The sequence below is a fragment of the Borostomias antarcticus genome (genome assembly GCF_949987555.1).
Source record: "Borostomias antarcticus genome assembly, chromosome: 4".
In the NCBI taxonomy this organism is placed as follows: domain Eukaryota; kingdom Metazoa; phylum Chordata; class Actinopteri; order Stomiiformes; family Stomiidae; genus Borostomias; species Borostomias antarcticus.
Window position 1 is genome coordinate 23,100,811 of NC_140237.1, and position 16,357 is coordinate 23,117,167.

The 16,357-nt window shown below is 47.1% G+C and overlaps 1 protein-coding gene across 1 annotated transcript in view; it reads left to right on the forward strand.

The window, feature by feature from the left end:
- cgnl1 (cingulin-like 1) overlaps positions 1-11,719 on the forward strand; it is a 33,642-nt gene extending 21,923 nt beyond the window's left edge. Inside the window, exons 11-19 of the mRNA XM_084437503.1 lie at positions 162-314; positions 553-723; positions 2,886-3,047; positions 3,672-3,761; positions 6,588-6,671; positions 6,947-7,071; positions 7,612-7,720; positions 8,277-8,440; positions 9,970-11,719. Of these exons, the coding sequence (XP_084293629.1) occupies positions 162-314; positions 553-723; positions 2,886-3,047; positions 3,672-3,761; positions 6,588-6,671; positions 6,947-7,071; positions 7,612-7,720; positions 8,277-8,440; positions 9,970-10,120 (1,209 nt within the window). The 3' untranslated portion in view covers positions 10,121-11,719. The remainder of the gene's footprint in view (positions 1-161; positions 315-552; positions 724-2,885; positions 3,048-3,671; positions 3,762-6,587; positions 6,672-6,946; positions 7,072-7,611; positions 7,721-8,276; positions 8,441-9,969) is intronic.
- Positions 11,720-16,357: the final 4,638 nt, after the last annotated feature.

A 16,357-nucleotide genomic window follows, 5' to 3' on the forward strand; every position in this document is an offset into this window, starting at 1 on the left:
CCCCATCCCTGAATGGTAATGAGTCCAGCCAGACCTTTCTCCAGCGCTGGCACAGCGTAAACCAAGTCTGGCAATGCAAGACTAGTCCCGTGGTGACCTCTCTGCTCTCTCTCTCTTTCTCTCTCTCTGTCTCTCTCTCTTTCTCTCTCTCTCTCTCACAGAGGAACCTGAGCAAACTGACCCACGACAACCGAGAGCTGGAGGAGAGGCTGAAGGAGGAGAGGAGCCAGAAGGAGGAGTTCAAGAACACCAAGAACGAGATCGAGGACGAGAGGAGGCTGCTGGACCGGACTGTGGAGAAACTGCAGAGAGAGGTGTGTGTGTGTGTGTGTATTTCTGTGTGTGTGTGCGTGTGTGTGTGTGTGTGTGTGTGTGTGTGTGTGCAATTTCACGGCTGCTTACACGTCCGGTTTCGTATGCGGATTTGAAATCGGTCGCTCTCTCATTCTCCCTCCCTCCCTCTCTCTCTCTCTGCTTCTCTCTGTCTCTCTCTCTCTCTCCCTCCCTCTCTCTCTAACCCCCCCCTTCTCTCCTGTCCCTCTCCCTCTGTAGATGGGCGAGATCGTGGAGGCGTCCCAGTCGTCCACCCAGGAGCTGCAGGAGCAGATCGACGTGTACAAGGAGAAGAACCGTCGGGAGCTGGCCGAGCTGCAGAGGCAGCTGAGGGAGCGCAGCCTGGAGCTGGAGAAGTCCCGTCTGGCTGCCAAGACCCTGCAGGAAGAGGTGGGCCCCCGTGCAGCGAAACAAACAATCCCCCCCCCCCCCCCCCCCCACACACACACACACACACTCCCCGGCCACGACAATGGAGGAGGATGGGCCATTGTTCTGACTCACACTATGAGGCCCTCTCCTCATCCTCCTCATCCTCCCCCTCCTCCTGTCCTCCCCCATGCCGCCATTGCTTGGACAATGATGTCATGCCTGAGGAATCCCCCCCCCCTCCCCCATATCAGTAGAGAGGCCTGACTGGTATTGAGGTGGGAGAGTGACTCTGTGGTCTGAGAGACAGGTGTGGTTTCACTGATGTCAGTACAGTACCAGAGCATGGAAGAGATGGACCCCTGCAGGGTAACAATGTGTTGGCCTGCTCACAAGGCTTTGTGAAAATAAAATAAATCTTTATTGAACCCAGAGGGCAATTCAGGTGCATCTTAAAAACATTACAAACACACACAAAAAAAAAACATAACACAGTATACACATACAAATAAGCACATGAACACAGTCCATGAGTAAGAGAAAGTGCAAGTGATAATATACCCAAGTCTGTCCCTCAGGGGGGCTATAATTACTGGTTAATGGCAGCAATTGCCTCGGGTATAATGGAGCGTCAGGCTCTGGAGCTCCTAAGCCCTTTAGGGAGTCTGTACCTCCGCCCAGAGGGCAGAAGATTGACCTCCTGGTACAGTGGGATGTGTCGGCCAGGAATGTCTCTTTCAAAACATCCTTAACTCTTTAACTTCAGACGGAAATGAGACCCGAGACAGTTAATGACAGATAATTAACCTCCCCTCCTTGCTCGGGGGCCAAAAAGAAGCCAGGTCGGCTCGTGGAATGTGAAGAGAAGTTCTGGAGTGCTCTCTCACTGTTTGCTCCTGCCCCCGCTCAGATTTCAGTTAATTTTCTCAATGTATCTATAACCCCCGACTGCCCCTGATTGGTTACTCCTGAGCGGTTTGACCTTGTCACTGCTTTGGAATGCTGGGAATGTTATTGCTGAATATGAGAATAGGCCAAGGGAATCATTTGAATTAGAAAGGGTGGGGCATATGTGGTCTACTAAGAAGTATGCCTCCCACACAACACACACACACACACTCAAGCACACACACACACACACACACATTCATCTGAACAGCTTGTCACTCATTCGTCTGAATAGCTTGCTTACTGGCTTCAAAGAAACACTGTTTCATAGAAGGGTAGGTTACAAAGTCACAGCAGCTTCAATGGAAAGTTTGAGCAGGAACATTCGATTATTTTCCAAAGTGAAATGGGATCCTGATGGTTTCTGTGAGAGTGTGTCCGCTATAAACTGTGTGATCGGTTGGAACAATCCTGACGAGTCGTAGTCCAGCTGGTCTACAGGAAGACGGGGGTTGTTGTGAAAGCTGGCCTGGTCGACTTCATATCCTCCTCTGACCGAACACGCCTTCCTCCTCTCTGATGTTAGTTTTCCAGCTGCTGTCAGATCTCTACTCTGTCCTCACCCTATCACTCACACACACACACACACACACACAGACACACACACACACACACCTCACACACAAGCCAACATGCACAGATGTCCTGTAAGCAAGCTCACACTCACTTTATTGACAAGAAGTTATCCCTTATTTCATTCACTCCCTCAGTAGTTACTAGACCATGTCTAAATTACTACTCATAAGACTATTGTTTAGTATTGTATTGTTAGGAGGGAGCACTTTTGACAGTGCCTGTGCCAACATCCACACCCACAGTGCTAAATGTGCTCAAGAGCACAAGCATGCTATCACTATCAGTACAGTTTCATCCATTGATGGCATCTTGTGGCCACTGTTGAAATAGCGGTGCCAAATTGGGCGCGGACATGCAATGACATACTTCTATAGTGATTCAGCAGCACCAAATGGTTATTCTCACTCACCTGTTATTATTAAATGTGATAATAATGCTGTGATAGACAGTGTGGGTGTGGTTGGCATCAAATGAACGGGATAACAAATGTGCTTTCTGCGTGTGCTGCGGCTTGTCTGATCTGTGTGTGTGTGTGCTGTCTGTGTGTGTTTGCGTGCGCGTGCATGTGTGTGTATGTGTATGTATGTGTGTGTGCGTGTGTGTGTGTTTATGTGTGTGTGTGTGTGTGTGTGTGTGTATGCGTGCGTGTGTGTGTGCAGATGTCCCAGCTGGAGGAGGACCTGAAGCAGTGTAAGAGGGAGCGTGACGAGGCCGTGCTGAGAGAGAAGGCTCTGGAGCAGAAGGTGTACGACCTGGAGGTGGAGGCCGAGACCAAGGCCCTCTCCAAAGACGACAAGGTCCGGCAGGTCAAACTACTGGAGGTATGACGTCCTCACGGAGAGCTCGATAGGAAGCGTCCCTTAACGCAGTCCCATGTCCCACCTCCCAGATCAACGCGCCAGGCCGCATATTAAGTCTTCATATGTTATGCCCCTCGGGTTCTGCAGTGCGCTGTTGTAAACACCGCGTCATTGAAAGTCTACGACGTCCTGTCAGAATAAAGCGTAGACCCTCGAGCTAATACAGAGCTTGGCAGGACAGCATTCTCGTATGCTGCTCCAAAGTCTTGGAATGACATTCAGACTCTGTTGAAGATGGAGGTTCTCCCTTCAATCACAGAGTTTAAAAACACGATTTCTGTCTTTGGTGATTCGAGTCGTAATTGTTTTATTTGATGTGTGATGTGATGTTTATATGATGTGTGAATTGTTCCCTCTGTGACGCTGTAAATGAGGTGCACCTCAGTGTCCTTTCGAGTTTAAATTAAGGTTTGAATGAATCTGTTCCTAGCCCCCTGCCCGCCTCCCTTCTCTCATGCCGCCGTCGGTAGCCACTATACTAACGTTGCCAGCGATCCACATTGCTCTGTGTGTGTGTGTGTGTGTGTGTGTGTGTGTGTGTGTGTGTGTGTGTGTGTGTGTGTGTGTGTGTGTGTGTGTGTGCAGGATAGGATCACCCAGCTGGAACTGGACCTGGACGAGGAGAGACAGAGCGGAGACCTGCTGATGGACCGGATCGACCGCGGCCGAGAGCAGGTGAGCCCCCCCGACCCCTCCCTCCCTCCCCTAACTCCGCCTCTCCTCTGCTGCTCTCCACCCGGAGCTCACACCCACCCCTAACACACGCCAGATCTGTTCTACCCCCTCAGTAACCTCACCGCTGGGGACGGGGATGGGCAGCGGCGCGTGGGGGGGGGGGGGGGGGGGGGGGCGGTGTTTGCTGTTCATTTGGGCTGTAGTTTCTTTTGGACCATTGCAGGATAGTATCTAAAGGCATTGTTGCACCAGAGTTACTAGGCGTCATGTGACACGCTTTAGTTTACGCCCTGTGTCAGTGCTTTGTCGTTCTCTCTCGTCACTGACAGCTCCAAATCCCTGGGTGGGTGTGTGTGCATGTGTGTTTGCGTGTGTGCGTGTGGGTCCCCCTGTATGATCAGTTGTCCAAAATCCTTGTTAATTTCTGTTCTGGAGAGAACTTGGGTGGTTGTTTCATTGAAGGAGGATCTTGCATAATCTTTGGGTTTGGCATGCGGCCAGAGTGGAGCGCCGATCCAATTTTCATGCATCAGTCACAAAAGATCCCTTTTAATGCGCCGCCAAAATATTCAGACTGCCAAACGTCTCAAGTTTATAGGCTATGGAGTTCACTTAGCTTGGAACTGGATCTCAGGGACAAATTCAGCTCACATCTTGGGGAAGAGACCCAAACTCCCCAGCGTTCCTCCCCCGGAGCTAGGGCTGCTGAGGGGAGCATTATGAAGACAGATTCAGATTCATTATGAAGACAGATTCAGATTCATTGTGAAGACAGATTCAGATTCATTGTGAAGACAGATTCAGATTCATTGTGAAGACAGATTCAGATTCGTTATGAAGACAGATTCAGATTCGTTATGAAGACAGATTCAGATTCATTGTGAAGACAGATTCAGATTTGTTATGAAGACAGATTCAGATTCATTGTGAAGACAGATTCAGATTCATTGTGAAGACAGATTCAGATTCATTGTGAAGACAGATTCAGATTTGTTATGAAGACAGATTCAGATTCATTGTGAAGACAGATTCAGATTCATTTGGAAGACAGATTCACATTCGTTATGAAGACAGATTCAGATTCATTGTGAAGACAGATTCAGATTCGTTGTGAAGACAGATTCAGATTCGTTATGAAGACAGATTCAGATTCATTGTGAAGACAGATTCAGATTCGTTATGAAGACAGATTCAAAGCGCATGTTTCCCGGTGTAACGGCTAGTTTGTCACAGAGAGCTGATAGCTACATCATATTGAGAAAAAGGTGAGTTTTGTATTTTTTCGTGACATTGTTGCTGATTACACAGGACTAAGGTTTTCCTCAAGGGTATATTTTGCACCTCATGTCCTCATCCAAACATGTTGTAAGTGTTTACCTGTGAGAGTTTGTTTGTCATGTGTTACCTCTTAACAGCTCACAGCCATGTTCCCACGACTCTTAACGCCATCAACCCAACACCCACATAACACTGCCATTATCAAAGCAAGATATCAAGATTAGCACTCAGACTAGGTTTGAAGCAAAGGTCAGATTTAGCTTCTTCACAGCCACAGTGTAGATAGTGCTTAGTAAATGTGGACACTCTTTCAGAAAGTATGGTTGACATATTTTAAATAAATGAATAAAATTAAACTTGAGCGTGATCAAGTGCAGTACTTAGATCTCCCTAAAAGGTGTTTTTTTTCCCCATCACAAAAAGGAACTCTTGGCGCGGAGAAAATAGTTGCATTGTGACAAAGTGGCATTGCTGCAACACGAGGCCGGGGTGAGTTGCCAAGGCAACATTGGAGCAGTGTGCAGCTAGAGTGGGGTGGATGGGGTTAGGAGGATGTGTTGGGGGGGGGGGGGGGGCCCTGGCCATGAGGGCCTGGCGGTGAGCTCGGCTGCAGAGGCAGGAGGAACACCTGCGTCTCTCCTGGCACCAGGTGCTCCTGTCCTGTCTAAATGAGAGTAATCTCCCCTCTCCGCTCCTGCCGTCTCTCACAAAGCAGATTAGTTTCGCTGTATGTTCCAGTCTGCTGATTCAGCTCCCTCAAGCGCTGCGCCCAGCGCACCGGTTATGTGCGCCATCCTTCATCCGGCAGCCCACTGTCACCCGCTAATTGGCATAAAATATCACCCATTCTAAGCTCCCCTCGCCGAAAAAAAAAAAAAAGAACCATCTCCCCTGTATCGATTAGTTGTCTTGTTTCATGCTCCGCCATTACTCCCCCCTCTTGAACGAGGCCATACAGAGAAGTGCCACTGAACAACGATGACCAGAAGTTTCTCTACAGAAGTTTTGATTGGAGGAGAAAGGCGTCTATGGGGGGAGGGGGAGGGGTTGATACTTTTTTGGGTCTTATCTCCTCGCGTCGTATAACTAAAACGAAAACGAGCAGAAGTCGAAGGTCGCCTGTGATTCTCAGTTGCTAAAGTCAGCGACGTTCATACGCTAACGTTGACGTTGTTTTTTTTTCCCCCTGGGGAGATGAGTGTGGAGTTCCACCTCCGGAGGAATGAGGGTAGCATTCCTGGCGCCCGTGCCGACTCGGGTTCACTGAAATTATTACAGATATGAAGCTTCTCAGAGAGACAACATTACCCAGGGATGATGCGACACCAGCAGGGGAATGTAGCCCAACCAGAACATCCCAGCCACCCAATTAGCTGAGGCCGCTTCAACCTTTAGTGTCTCCACAATGTCTGCACACCATAGGCGTACAGTACAGCACAAAGGTTCCCTTTCAGACCCAGACGCGGGCGGCTGTGCGCTCTCTAATAATGGGCCCCCTCAGACGGTGTGTGAGCGCGGCGGTGACAGTGCCTCCGCTCTGGTTGACAGGTGGAGCAGATGAGGAATGAACTCCTGCGGGAGAGAGCTGGCAGACAGGACGTGGAGTGTCACAAGATGACTCTGGAGAGACAGGTACACACACACACACGCGCGCGCACACACACACACACACACACACACACTCCTCCGCTCAGCCCCAGACCTCTCCTGCACTGTCTGGTCTGGAGGAGAACAACTGACCGTCGCCTCCATTCATCTCATCCATCTCCCTCTTCCATTCCTCTTTCTACCTTCCTACATCTCCGCGTCCCCTTCTTCAAAGCGACATTCACTCAACCAAGTGATATTATTGAGCCAGAGAGGGAGTGGGTGGAAGTTGCTTGTTCATCCTCTCTTGTCTTCTCCAGAACAAGGACCTGAAGGGCCGGGTGGCCCACCTGGAGGGCTCCCAGAAGTCCAACAAGGAAGGCCTGATGTCCCAGCTGGAGAGCCGCATCCATGAGCTGGAGGAGAGGCTGGAGGCAGAGGAGAGGTAGGGAGGAGAGAGAAAGGAGAACAGAAAGAGAGGAGGAGGAAGAGGAGAGGTAGGGAGGAGGAGAGAGAAGAAGAGGAGAGAGAGGTAGGGAGGAGGAGGAGAGGAGGAAGAGGGGAGGTAGGGAGGAGAGAGAGAGGAGGAGGAGAAAGAGAGAGGAGGAGGAGAAAGGGGGGAGGAGGAGTAGGTGGTGAAAAACTAATGTGGCTAATGTGACAAAAAAACAACACATTGTCTGACTTAAGTCTTTTCAAAGTCTTCTAGTGTAGGCGTTAGCTGAATCTAAGATGGCGGATGGTCAGACTAAGCCAGTGTCGTGTGTTAGCTGAATCTAAGATGGCGGATGGTCAGACTAAGCCAGTGTCGTTGTGTGTTAGCTGAATCTATGATGGCGGATGGTCAGACTAATCCAGCGTCATTGTGTGTTAGCTGAATCTAAGATGGCGGATGGTCAGACTAAGCCAGCGTCATTGTGTGTTAGCTGAATCTAAGATGGCGGATGGTCAGACTAAGCCAGCGTCATTGTGTGGCGTCTCACAGGGAGCGTTCCAGCCTGCAAATGGTGAACCGCAGGCTGGAGAGGAAGGTGAAGGAGATGATGATGCAAGGTGATGAGGAGCAACACTCGATGCAGGACCAGAAGGACCAGGTCAGGACTCACACACCTACACACACACACACACACACACACGCACACACACACACACACACACACGTGCTCGCATGCACACACCACCACTCTCTAATGACCATGTTAGTTTCTTTTAACCATGCAAAAACATCCAGCATGTGTTCACATGTTCACACTGCACAGGTGAATGAACTGACCGACCAACATACAAAGTAGATCAAAAAGGGTGCGAGCACGACTCAAGAAGTAAAAACACAGTCTCTTACTGGGTGCACGAGAAAAGCACTGTTCAAATATCAAAGATACCAGCACTCATGGGAATGCCCAATTGTAAGATAATTTAATACTTTCACATAACACAGGCAGACAGACGTTTCAATGTTGTGTGTCACTGCCCGTGCTATGTGAAAGTATTAAATTATCCTTAAATTGGACATTCCCATGAGTGCTGGTATCTTTGCTATTCGACCAACAATTAAAACCACTCATTGCTAGTGTACAGCGCAGTATCTGTGGCGTGGCGTGGCGTTCCCGCCGGTTTAATACAGCGTGTCCCGTGTGGCTCTTCCTGCAGCTGAACCTGCGGCTGAAGGCCCTGAAGAGGCAGATGGACGAGGCAGAGGAGGAGATCGACCGCCTGGAGCACGGGAAGAAAAAGCTGCAGAGAGACCTGGACGAGCAGCAGGAGGCCAACGAGCAGCTCCAGAACCAGCTCAAAACCCTGCGCAACGAGATGAGGTACGGTCACCCCGCCAGAAACAGCACAACTCTGAGATGAGGTATGGTTACCCTGTCAGAAACACAGCACAACTCTGTGTGGCTCATGCTCAATCACAATCAGAAGCAGTTTATAGACCTGTCAATCACATGGAGAATAATAACCAATAAGGTTGCTTGATTTCTTAAGACCACACCTCTGATGTCCCACAAACAAAGCTTGTCCCGCGTTGTGTGTTCATAGATTAGACATTAGTTTGAAGAAAATGGTTCTTAAAACATTTTCTTTTAATTTCAAACCTTTATACTCGTGAGACACTGAGATTTCCCTCATTTACGGTGATGACGAGTTATACAAAGACACAAATCAACAACACAAAATGCACATACAGAAAACCGGCCTGCAGGCTGCTGTACCATAATGTTATAAGAAAACAAGCTGTACGATACTCCATACCTCCCTCCACACATTTACAGCAGCGCCGACACAAAATGCTATGAAGCTAGTAACGTTAGGTGCTTGATTTACAGTATCTTATTAGCCCTTAACTACTGTAGTAGTTAACAGATTATTCTCACAGGCTTATTTTCTACAAATGGATGCCACTAACTTACTCACCCTGCTTTAGATGTGCAGTTAGACTCCTCAATTTTGTCCTGATGAACTTCAATCTGGAGTTTGTGGGGCATTTGTACCTTCCTCATATATCGCCAACACCTAGCATCAACTCATATGTTGTCACCTGCTCCGTCCGAAATTGAAATCTCATGGATATATATTCTATAAAATAGTTCAGACCTTTCTGTAGAAATCTCTTAGACAAAGTACTGGCATTTGGCAAATGTACAGCAATATTCTCAGGAATCCTTGAGAGAATCATCAGGTACGTGCTGTTCAGTGGACATTGTATTTACTTGCTCCAAAGCTTGTGGGGCATAGCAACAGTAACTAGTGGGGGGCGGAACTTGCCGCCTGAATAGGAAATGTCTATTGGCCAGGTAGTTCACACATACTAGGAATTTGTTTTGGTCAGTGGTGCAAAACACTGATGGAGATAACATTAACAGGGTGCAAGAACATGACAGGACAGTGCAAAAACAGGACAATGCAAATGAGCAGTGCAATTTTTATTTTTACACAAATGGTGCACCAAAACTCCTAGACAGACTTTCGCGGCACCGTCTTATCTCAGATGTGTAAGACTAGTATCTCAGCTTAGCACCAATGTGTTGGTGTGTGAACATTGTGGGCGCTGAATACTGCAGCTCTGGAGCCAGTTGGAACCAGACAGGTCAGACTGATGACGCAGAGGCGTATTAGAGCAGTATTCAAATGACTCATGCGTTCTGAACGTGGTGTAACTGAAATACAGTCAAACGCAACCTCATGCAAGTACACTTTGGCACCGTTTTGTGTGGCGCTCTCTCTCTCTCTCGCTCTCTCTCTCTCTCTCTCTCTCACTCACTCTGACGTCCCAAACACGTGTGCCTCTCTAAAGAACCACACCCAGTCATCTTCCAGCTTAACATAATGTCACCACCCCCCGCAGGCGTAAGAACAACCCTGCACCACTGGTCAACAGCCTAGACGATGATGACGACGATGACATCAGCACTGACGGGGAGACCTACTTCAGCTCCTCATCCAGCTACAAGCGCTCCTCCAGTCAGGACAACATCATATCTGCCTACTCTCTGTGAACAAAACACTGACCAAGAGTGGGCGTGAAGAGAAGAGCTTGATCTACACAGCAGAGAGGGGCTGACCGCACTGACCTCCCTCAATCTCAGTGACCTGCTGCACTCTGTCAGTGTGCCATTGGGAGATTTCCCAAACAGCGCTGAAACAACGGGACCATGTTTGACGTTTGCTCTTCCTTTCATAGTGCATAGGCTAGTAGGAAACGATTACATAAATGATTGGTAACCATTCTTTTTAATGGCCATTCATTCATTTTGCTGTCTTGTAAATGATTGATTAGATTAGGGTTTCACATTAGGCGAATTGTCAACACACTTTTTATCCTGAGATCTTGTAAATTATTTCACGTCTTATTTGTGATGGTAGTATTTCCATCTATTATTAATTCACCAACAATAAGATATGAGTGGCCTTTAGTTGTTTACTTTGTCAATGCACTGTAAAGGAAAACATAACGCCTTGTTGAAATATATATGAAGTTATTAGCTAATTCCATTCTTTATTTTAGCTGTACCCTTTCTAGATTTCATTCAGATATGTTAAAGCAGCTTATCAAAACGGATATTACAACAGCTATAATCTTTTTCATATTGCGTATTACAAATCAATTCACTTTTATAATGAAGACATATATTTCCAGTTATTTGAAGTGCAGAATGCCAAGCCTTTCATTGGTTCAGTGCAAAATACATATGTGTATTTATTTACTGTTAAATACATGGCTGAATGAAGGGCAGTCTGTTTTAGGGAATTTTGTATGAGGGATTTTGTACAAATGCGCCATTGTATCATATTTTTTACATGTATAAAATATAATTATTTTTCCATTATAGCATATAGAAAATGAATTGGTTCATATTTTATCTCTGCTGATATCTAGACTCTTGACTTACTGAACACTTCAGTATTCCTACAGCTATTATCCTTTATAAGATGCTACATATCATAGTACTTAATCACCTTTCAGTTTGATGTTGTTTATCTTTTATTACTTAGTTGATTAGATACTGCTCTGTTTCTCATAATCAACATGACAGTTGATTCCTTAAAGTGTCAACCTTATACTGAATAACCAATTTTACTAGTTACAATGTGAGAAACTATTTGTTTCTGGTATGTATATCTCTTCCATTAACAAGACAGTGTTAATATTGGACATGCTGTAAAGTGTCAATCTGCTGTATAATGAACAATTCCTTTGGTCTTCTTATTTGTCATGTGCCTCTGTCGGAGCAGATAGTACTGTCACCTGCTAGGAGAATAATGTTTGTTTGTTTGTGCCTGTTTGTTTGAGGGGGACTGTCCTCTGTTATGCAAGTTTAGCCTATATATATGATGAGGGAGTTTCTACAGACAAGCTGTATTGACAATCATTGATCTTTTTGTGTGTGTTTTTTCTACACTGTGATGATTTGCACTGTCTGTTGGATTATCTCTGAACGCGTCCGTCTGAGGCTTTTGTTGTTGCTATAGAGGATGAAGGGGCCTCTGGTCGATGACGACTCCCCTCTCTGAGGAGAAGGAACCCTGCCACTACCTCTGTATACATCTGTGTGTTGCTGAGACTAAAAACCCTGCTAAAACGAAATAAAGTTACCCTTAGCTAATCTCATACGTTTGTTTTAATATACTCCTGATGACATCATATCCCAATATAATCCAGTAATGAGCACAAATAAGCAAGCTGGGGGCGTGTTTGATGATACAAGAGAGATGAAAGGTTTGACCCCGGTGGTCTCCGATCCACTCGGGGTCGACCTCTTCCATCCTACTTATTATTTTATTGTCTGGGCCGACACAGCTGCGTCAATAGCAGCTCTTCATCTTTTTAATATGACGCTCAGTGGGCCAGTATCTTCCTGCTGGAGCATATGTATCCTGTGTCCGGCCTAAAACACACCGGCACCTGACACCACAGAGCCGCAGGCCCTGCTCGGCCCCTGCCCCGGCCCCGGCCCCAGCCCCTGCCCCGTCTCTGGGGGGACCGAGCATGATTGATCCCTTGTGTTCCTAGCCAGCCTCAAGACGGGTGGGGCAGGGGTGGGGGGCTGCATGAAGAGATATGCCCACATTCCCTATAGAGCTCCTTTTTTCTTTTTCTATTTTACAGTTGACTACAGCTAAAGAAAGGGAGCAGAGAAGGGCCTTTCTTAGCCTCCCCAGCGAGGCCGGCTGGCCATTGTTCGTGGGCCGTGACCTGCATTTGTCGCCATTCTGTGGAGAACAAACAAATCAACCTTTTAAATGCGAGGGGATCATCTCTGCACCCCCCCTCTCGTCAGACAGACCCAGGCTCCACACACACACACACACACACACACACACACATATGCAGGGGCTGCAGAGTGCCGGTAGGAGGGGCTTGGTGGAGGCTTTACAGGGTGACCATTCTTGGAATTCCCGTTCTGTGCACGGGTGACCTCATGTGGAGTGATTGGTAGGAGAGGGTTAGAAGACAGATGAGAGAAGGGAAAGTGTCATGTGGTCGTTGTAGTTCCTCTAAACTAGAAGCTGTCATTGATGTAAAGCATGCTGGTTTTCTAACATTACCAAACCATAATCATAACCAGCCCGTTTTTCTGTTACTTTTTTGTTGTAGGACTTTCTTAACATTTTACTTTTTTCTCAGGTTTCTGACTTTTTATCTTATCGGAAAATATGCACAATTCCACAATAAAGTTTTTAAAGTTTTTTTTTCAAACTTTGGCTGATAGGTTCATTTGTTGCCAAAATGTGAGCCAGTTAAGAGAACTACAGCGTTTTTGATGTTCTACTGCCCTCTAGCAGTAAATATGCATGAGGCACAGATATGAGCCACTAACTTCTAGATACATCCTGCCTACAGTGCTTGTTGTGTCTGTTCAAAATCTTTTATGAAAGATGTTTTCTAAAGCAAACAATGACATTACATTTACAATTGTTCGTTGGCAAAGAGACGGACAACTCAAAGCATACAATGACAACTAAGTCTCATCTTGTACGCAGTCCCTCAAATCCTTATACATAAAAGTTGAGAAGATGAAGAAGAAACAATATGATATTGACAGGCTGCCTGACAGGAGGACTGTGAATAGAAGACCCTGTTGATTGACAGGCATGCTGACTGATGTGTTCTGCCCCCTGTCTATGGGCATGGGCATGATTATTACTGATGAGGTGGCAACCAGCTAATGAATCCCAATAGACCTGTGCAGCTGGCCTTCATCACCCGACCTCACTCTCTAGACCTCTATAGATGACGAGCAGACAAACACAGGACCGCTGGCTGTGAGGAGTCACGCCCACTGAACACCATTCACTGAACACCATTCACACCCTGGACCTTAGCTCTCTCCAACCATCTGAGGAATCTGTCTAAGGCGTTCTTTTCCTTTGTGGAGGTTCTGGCTCCCTTCACAATTATGTGATCAGTGCTCATTCTCTTGGAACAGGCTGTACTACTGTTCCAATTGCAGTGCCCCAGGCTGTCTGGCTGGCTGCAAATATTGTGGTCCTAGGCAAATAATTTATGAAAACCTCAAAAACAAGTGCTTGTTTTACAAAATGTTATCCACATTAGTCCCTCAAAATGCTTGCAGCACAAGAGCTTGCATGCTTCAGGGTAATGCATGTTTTGTATAATGTGACAAAAGTCAAACAACCAGTTTCCTGGAGGAGCTTTCTGAACGTAAAGGTAGTCATACAGTATAAGACGGTGACAGCCCATCGCTGGGCCCCACATCATATTAGATTGTCAGAAAGGCATGAACGGGACAGTACGTTTCCGCCAAGCAGTTACCAAAACAGACACAATGCAATGAACATGCAGAACTGTCAACAGTCTTGTTGTTGGTTACAACTTCCCTGCCACCTCAGCATAATGTCATTATACCCTTAGAAGTGTCCTGCAACAGGGCCTAATGGCAACAACAGATATAGCAGCTCTGCCTCTGACAAGCAAACCCCTATAACAAGAAAAACATGAATGTGTGCCGATAGCGTACAGACAGCAAACAGAGACCGAGCAAACCAATAGCAAACACATGTTGCTCCGCCATTGAAAGGAAATGAACTCATAGTGCGTGTCTGAGTTGGATCAGAACATCCTAGAGGTCTGACACACTGCTGACGAGGCAGGGTCAAGCGGGGAGCACCCTGGGCGTTTGCCCCCGGAGGCTCTCTGGCCTTGCGTGCTGCTGTGAGATCAGCTCAGTCTTCAGCTCATATCCCTCCCGTGTGAATCCAGTCAGTCTTGTAAGACCAGCTGGGTGGGAAACATGAACATCTCTGTTGAACGAGGAGCCTTCCTCCCCAGGGACACGACCAGATCAAGATCTGCACATCAGCCTGTACACACTGACCGACTGACTGTACAGCACTGTATTCATGGGACAGTGATAGTGAAATATGACAACAGATTTATTATAGAGATTTAAGCACTCGTCTGTGTGTTTCTGAGGTGATCTTTATCATATTGGTTGTGGGCCCAGTCAAGCGGCTGTGGCTTACTGATTGCAGAAGTAAACAAGACATTTATTTGATTTTTGGTTACTGATTAACCTTACCGGCTTACAGAAATACCATGTATTGAACACCCATTGTGTGCACTTTCTGTATTTATTGATATTTGACATATTGACTGACATGGTAAATTAAATAGCATATAATAATATCAGTTCTGTACTTTGTGCCTTAATGTTTTCTTACTGTACATGTATGTTCCATAGGGAACTTTTTATTAAGCAGGTTGCTTCATCATGAAATTCATAAAAACAATTTTCAAAGTACTATCCTATCATGGCCCATTGTTTTCAATTTGATACGTCACCTTTCTGAGGGTGCACGGTAAGAGGATGTGGGCGTGCTCGTATGTGGTAATGCGTGCAGGATGTGTTCACAATATCTTGACCTTGCCTTCTGTCTTCTCAGGTTGCCGTTGAGAGCATAATATTGCCGCTGAATTCCCATGATGCCGTGCGTTCTGTCCCATCCCTCTGCCTGTGTTTGTGCTGGTGACTGTGTACCTGCCTGGAATGTGACACGCCGCAGTGCCATGAAAGAATGTGTCAACACCCTATTTTTGTTATATTATGAAGTACAGTACGGTTATTGTTAACTCATTTCACATTCATTGTGGATCTTCTCTATTCAAACAGACCCCCCTTGCATCAGGATGATGCAGGAAAAGTTCCCATGTTCATTTGAAAACAATCCATGAATAGCAACCTATGAAACCTCAAATGATTAGCCTACCCATCCTTGCTCCACCTTAATTAAATATGAACCGTTCTAACGACCCTTTCCTGCCAGGATAGTGCTCTCCCTCACCCTGCTCCTACAGTATCAGATTCCAGCCTTGCTGTTTACCCACCACAGGGGTGGGATTAATTAGGATGTACAGTCATGTGTGTCCTTTGTGATGTAAAGTCTCCTCCGCCTCCCTTCCCCTCCCCTAGGCCACACCCACAGGTAAGGCCCACCTGTCCCAGACGGGCTGAGAGGGGAGGTCCCGCCCCTGTAGGAGCCCCGCTGTGAAACTGAGATAGGGTGGGAGGCGGCCAGGGAGCAGGTGAAATGTGGCCTGACAGGTCTGATGGGAGGCCAGGCTCAGAGAGAGAGAGAGAGAGAGAGAGAGAGAGAGAGAGAGAGAGAGAGAGAGAGAGAGAGAGAGAGAGAGAGAGAGAGAGAGAGAGAGAGAGAGAGAGAGAGAGAGAGAGAGAGAGAGAGAGAGAGAGAGAGAGAGAGAGAGAGAGAGAGAGAGAGAGAGAGAGAGAGAGAGAGAGAGAGAGAGAGAGAGAGAGAGAGAGAGAGAGAGAGAGAGAGAGAGAGAGAGAGAGAGAGGGAGGGGTTGCTGAGCGACTGACAGCCCTGTGAGCCAGGTGTAGTCAGGTGGAGTCAGGTTGTGCTGGGACAGCCGCGTAGAGCTCTGCGCTACAGAGAGGGGAGTGACTGGTGGAGCTGCAGCTATAGTCCCTGACTGACACTCACAGTTGAAGGAATATCAGGTTCTGTGGAAGGTTTCATTTCTGCTCCTTATCACCGGGGAAAGGAATTTCAATACCGGACTGTTAGAGTAAAACTTTCTCTCCCCCCCCCTCCTCCTCTCTCTCTCTTGCTCTCTCTCTCTCTCTTGCTCTCTCTCTGTGACTCTCTGGCCGGGGCAGGGGCAGGTGGTTGCTCTGTGAGTTTGGACTGTACTCCGGAAAGAGAGCGAGAGGAAGAGTGGGTGGGAGGGAGGGAGGGAGAGAGGGAAAGGA